General features: G+C 39.2%; 1 protein-coding gene across 6 annotated transcripts in view; it reads right to left on the reverse strand.

The window, feature by feature from the left end:
* The window catches only part of Golga4 (golgin A4), an 81,410-nt gene that overhangs the window by 57,016 nt on the left and 21,412 nt on the right, over positions 1 to 2,982 (reverse strand). For all 6 annotated transcript variants that reach the window (XM_028767253.1, XM_028767252.1, XM_028767250.1 and 3 more), the window contains one exon: positions 793 to 858. In XM_028767253.1, the coding sequence (XP_028623086.1) occupies positions 793 to 858 (66 nt within the window). The remainder of the gene's footprint in view (positions 1 to 792; positions 859 to 2,982) is intronic.

Below are 2,982 nucleotides of genomic sequence, written 5' to 3' on the forward strand. Positions count from 1 at the left end.
GCTGACACTTTACATGAATAACGTGCAGTACTAGAAAAAGAGCAGTGGTGACCTGCTTACTGTGAGGATGAGGTGAGGAACCAGACGAAGCTAAAGGCTTTAGAACACTAATAATTTCTGGTTTGGGGGGGTTGTTTTTAATTTATTATATCTATAAATTCATTCATTTATGCATACCAGGATACAGAGCACATAAGTCAGAAGACAATTTGTGAGATCCAGTTCCCTCCCTGCACCAGTGGGTCCCAGGAATCAGACTCAGTTGTCAGGCTTAGTGGCAAACACCTTTACCTGCTGAGCCACTTTGTCTGCCCTGATTACAAAGGTCTATTTGTAGGGTGAATATGTCACAGTTTTCTACAGATATTCAGGTTTCATACTATCAATTTTTGATTAATATTGCTTTAACTTAGGTTCTATGTAACTCAGCAGAGCTGATAAGAGACACTGTAAAATCCTCAGGCTAGGACTTTTTGGTATACCTACCATTCATGATAGAACATGCAAGAAGAGAGATGTGATTTCCTGAAGGCCAACCTGTGTTTGTAAAGGGGCACAGAGCGGGTGGTTTTAAACAGATGGGGAGAGGAAGTTGTGGGAAAAGGGTCCCTCTGCAACATGCCTTCCTCTGTAAATGGGAAGAGTAACCGTCCTACCCGAGCGAAGAGGTAGTCTCAGAGGAAGACTTTTACCACTTAGCATCTGACAGCACCCTTTCAGGCAGTCACACACTAGTAACAACAGACAGGCCACCACTGTCAAAGGACTGACATATGTAAGTAAACAACAAACCTGAGAAGGGGATGATTCATCTCTAGTAACAGCATCTGTAGATTTTGTTGCTTGCGTTGATACATTCTAAGAACAAGAAAGAACATCATAAAAAAGTGAACTGTAAACTAAAGTTTTAAAACTGTTATAAACAAACTATTAAGACCCAGACTTTTATCTATTGAACAAAATTAGTAATTGCTTATTAGAATATTTCCATGCAAGGCAAAAGTAGTGTGGTTAAGTATTTTAGAAAATCACTTTGCTATAAAACATGAAATCAATAGCAAAAATTAGTGAGTAGCAAATTTTTTTAAAGCTAATCACACATCTCTTCAAGCCCTTATGTTCCCAATTCAGTTTCCATGACAAAAATCAACAGGGAGTCAATCAGCAAAGCTCATTCAAATAGAAAACTACCTAAAAAGAAGTCATGTCAACTGCTCTCCACAGTAAAACCACATTCAAATTAAAATTATCTGGACAAAGTTATAAAAAATAAAAATAAATTAAAAATTGAAATGCCTCATTCACTTAAAGCTAGCAATTTAAATAAAACCAGTATCAACATTTTCAGAAAAATTCTAGTAAAAATTTCTTCCACACATACTGGCTTTTTGTTTCCTTGTGTTGGTGAGCCGAATGCTCCAAGGGAGACTCCCTGGCTACCTCATGCTGCAGACTGCAGAAATATGCCTAGGAGTCTCTGAGCTTCAGAACTCTATCCTGCGTACTGCCTCTACCTTCCATCACCCACAGAAGGGGCTCATGGGGAAACTGCAATAACATTGCACCACACCGCTCCCTACTCCTCACCCCCCTCGAGTCTGGCATGGTAGCTTCCTCTGCCTTTACAGGTAACCAAGGGAACATCAAAGGAGAAATGGGTGCTTACCTAAAGTATTCTCGTTTCTCAAGATAAACTAGGTATTTAATAATAACAAGTTAATCTTTAGTATTATAAATTTATTGTGACATATGATTTAACCTTATTTTTAAGAAAGAAAGCAAAATATTTACAAATGGAGGATTTCTTCAGTATTTCTTCAGTACTCAGGGCCTTGCTGAGTTGCCCAGGCTAGTCTTAAACTCCTAAGATCAAAGGATTCTCTCCTGCCTCAGCTTTTCAAGTCTTGGATTACAAATGTGCACCAACACTCCAGCTTTAGAATTGAATTCCTGAAAATATTCAAAGTGGGGGAATGTGTGTATGTGGAGGTTGGAGACAGTGTGGCCATGAGGTGTGGAATGGGTGCTAATGGCAGCCAAAGATGGACAGGACCTGTGAACTGTTAACACTGGACAATGGACACGTGCTGAGAGGGAACAGTCAGATACTGTTACTATTTCTAATTTATAATATACTTCAATGTTTCCTTAGCTAAACTTTTAAAGTACCTTCTCTTCTCTCTAAAGTAAGTTAATTTCCATCAATCTAAGAGACTTCTTTAAAACTATATAGGGGGGCTGGAGAGATGCCTCAGCAGTTATGAGCACTGACTGCTCTCCCAGAAGTCCTAAGTTCAATTCCCAGCAACCACATGGTAGCTTACAGCCATCTGTAATGAGATCTGATGCCATCTTCTATTATGTTTGAAGACAACCACAATGTATTCATATAGTATAGTATATGAATATTTAATTACATAGGAAAAAGGATTGGGAGAGCATCGGAACTACTCTACCTTCCTGTTCACCACCATTTCAATTACAATGTATACATATGACATATTATTTACATAGCACTATAATGATATACTGTGAGATCAAAATACACTTTAAATTATGAAGAAAGGTCTGAAATGGCTCTGTAAAACGGAGGGAGGGGATGCGGAGGCACATGCTCTGTTTGAAGGGAATGACCCGATGCTCAACTGTGGTCCATTTGAGAAAGCTGCTTTGCAGCTGTTTGAACATCACAATCAAGCGACAGCATCTAACACTTAACACAGTGCCTAAAACTCTCACAAAGTCCAAATTGGTCTTAAATTCACTAAATCACTGAGGCTGGCCTTGAACTCTTGATCTCCCCTCCTTCACTTCCTGAGTGCTGAGATCACAGGCATGCATAACCATGTCCAGCCTGGAAAATATTTATATGTATAAATACTGTATTACATAGCTAAGCAAATAGAGTATAACTAAGGAGCACTGGCCTAATACACTGTGTAGACCTCAGCAGAGCCTGAGGTGTCTGCCACTGTCTAGAGT

The sequence above is a fragment of the Grammomys surdaster genome, unplaced genomic scaffold (genome assembly GCF_004785775.1).
Source record: "Grammomys surdaster isolate TR1022 unplaced genomic scaffold, NIH_TR_1.0 172, whole genome shotgun sequence".
NCBI lineage: Eukaryota > Metazoa > Chordata > Mammalia > Rodentia > Muridae > Grammomys > Grammomys surdaster.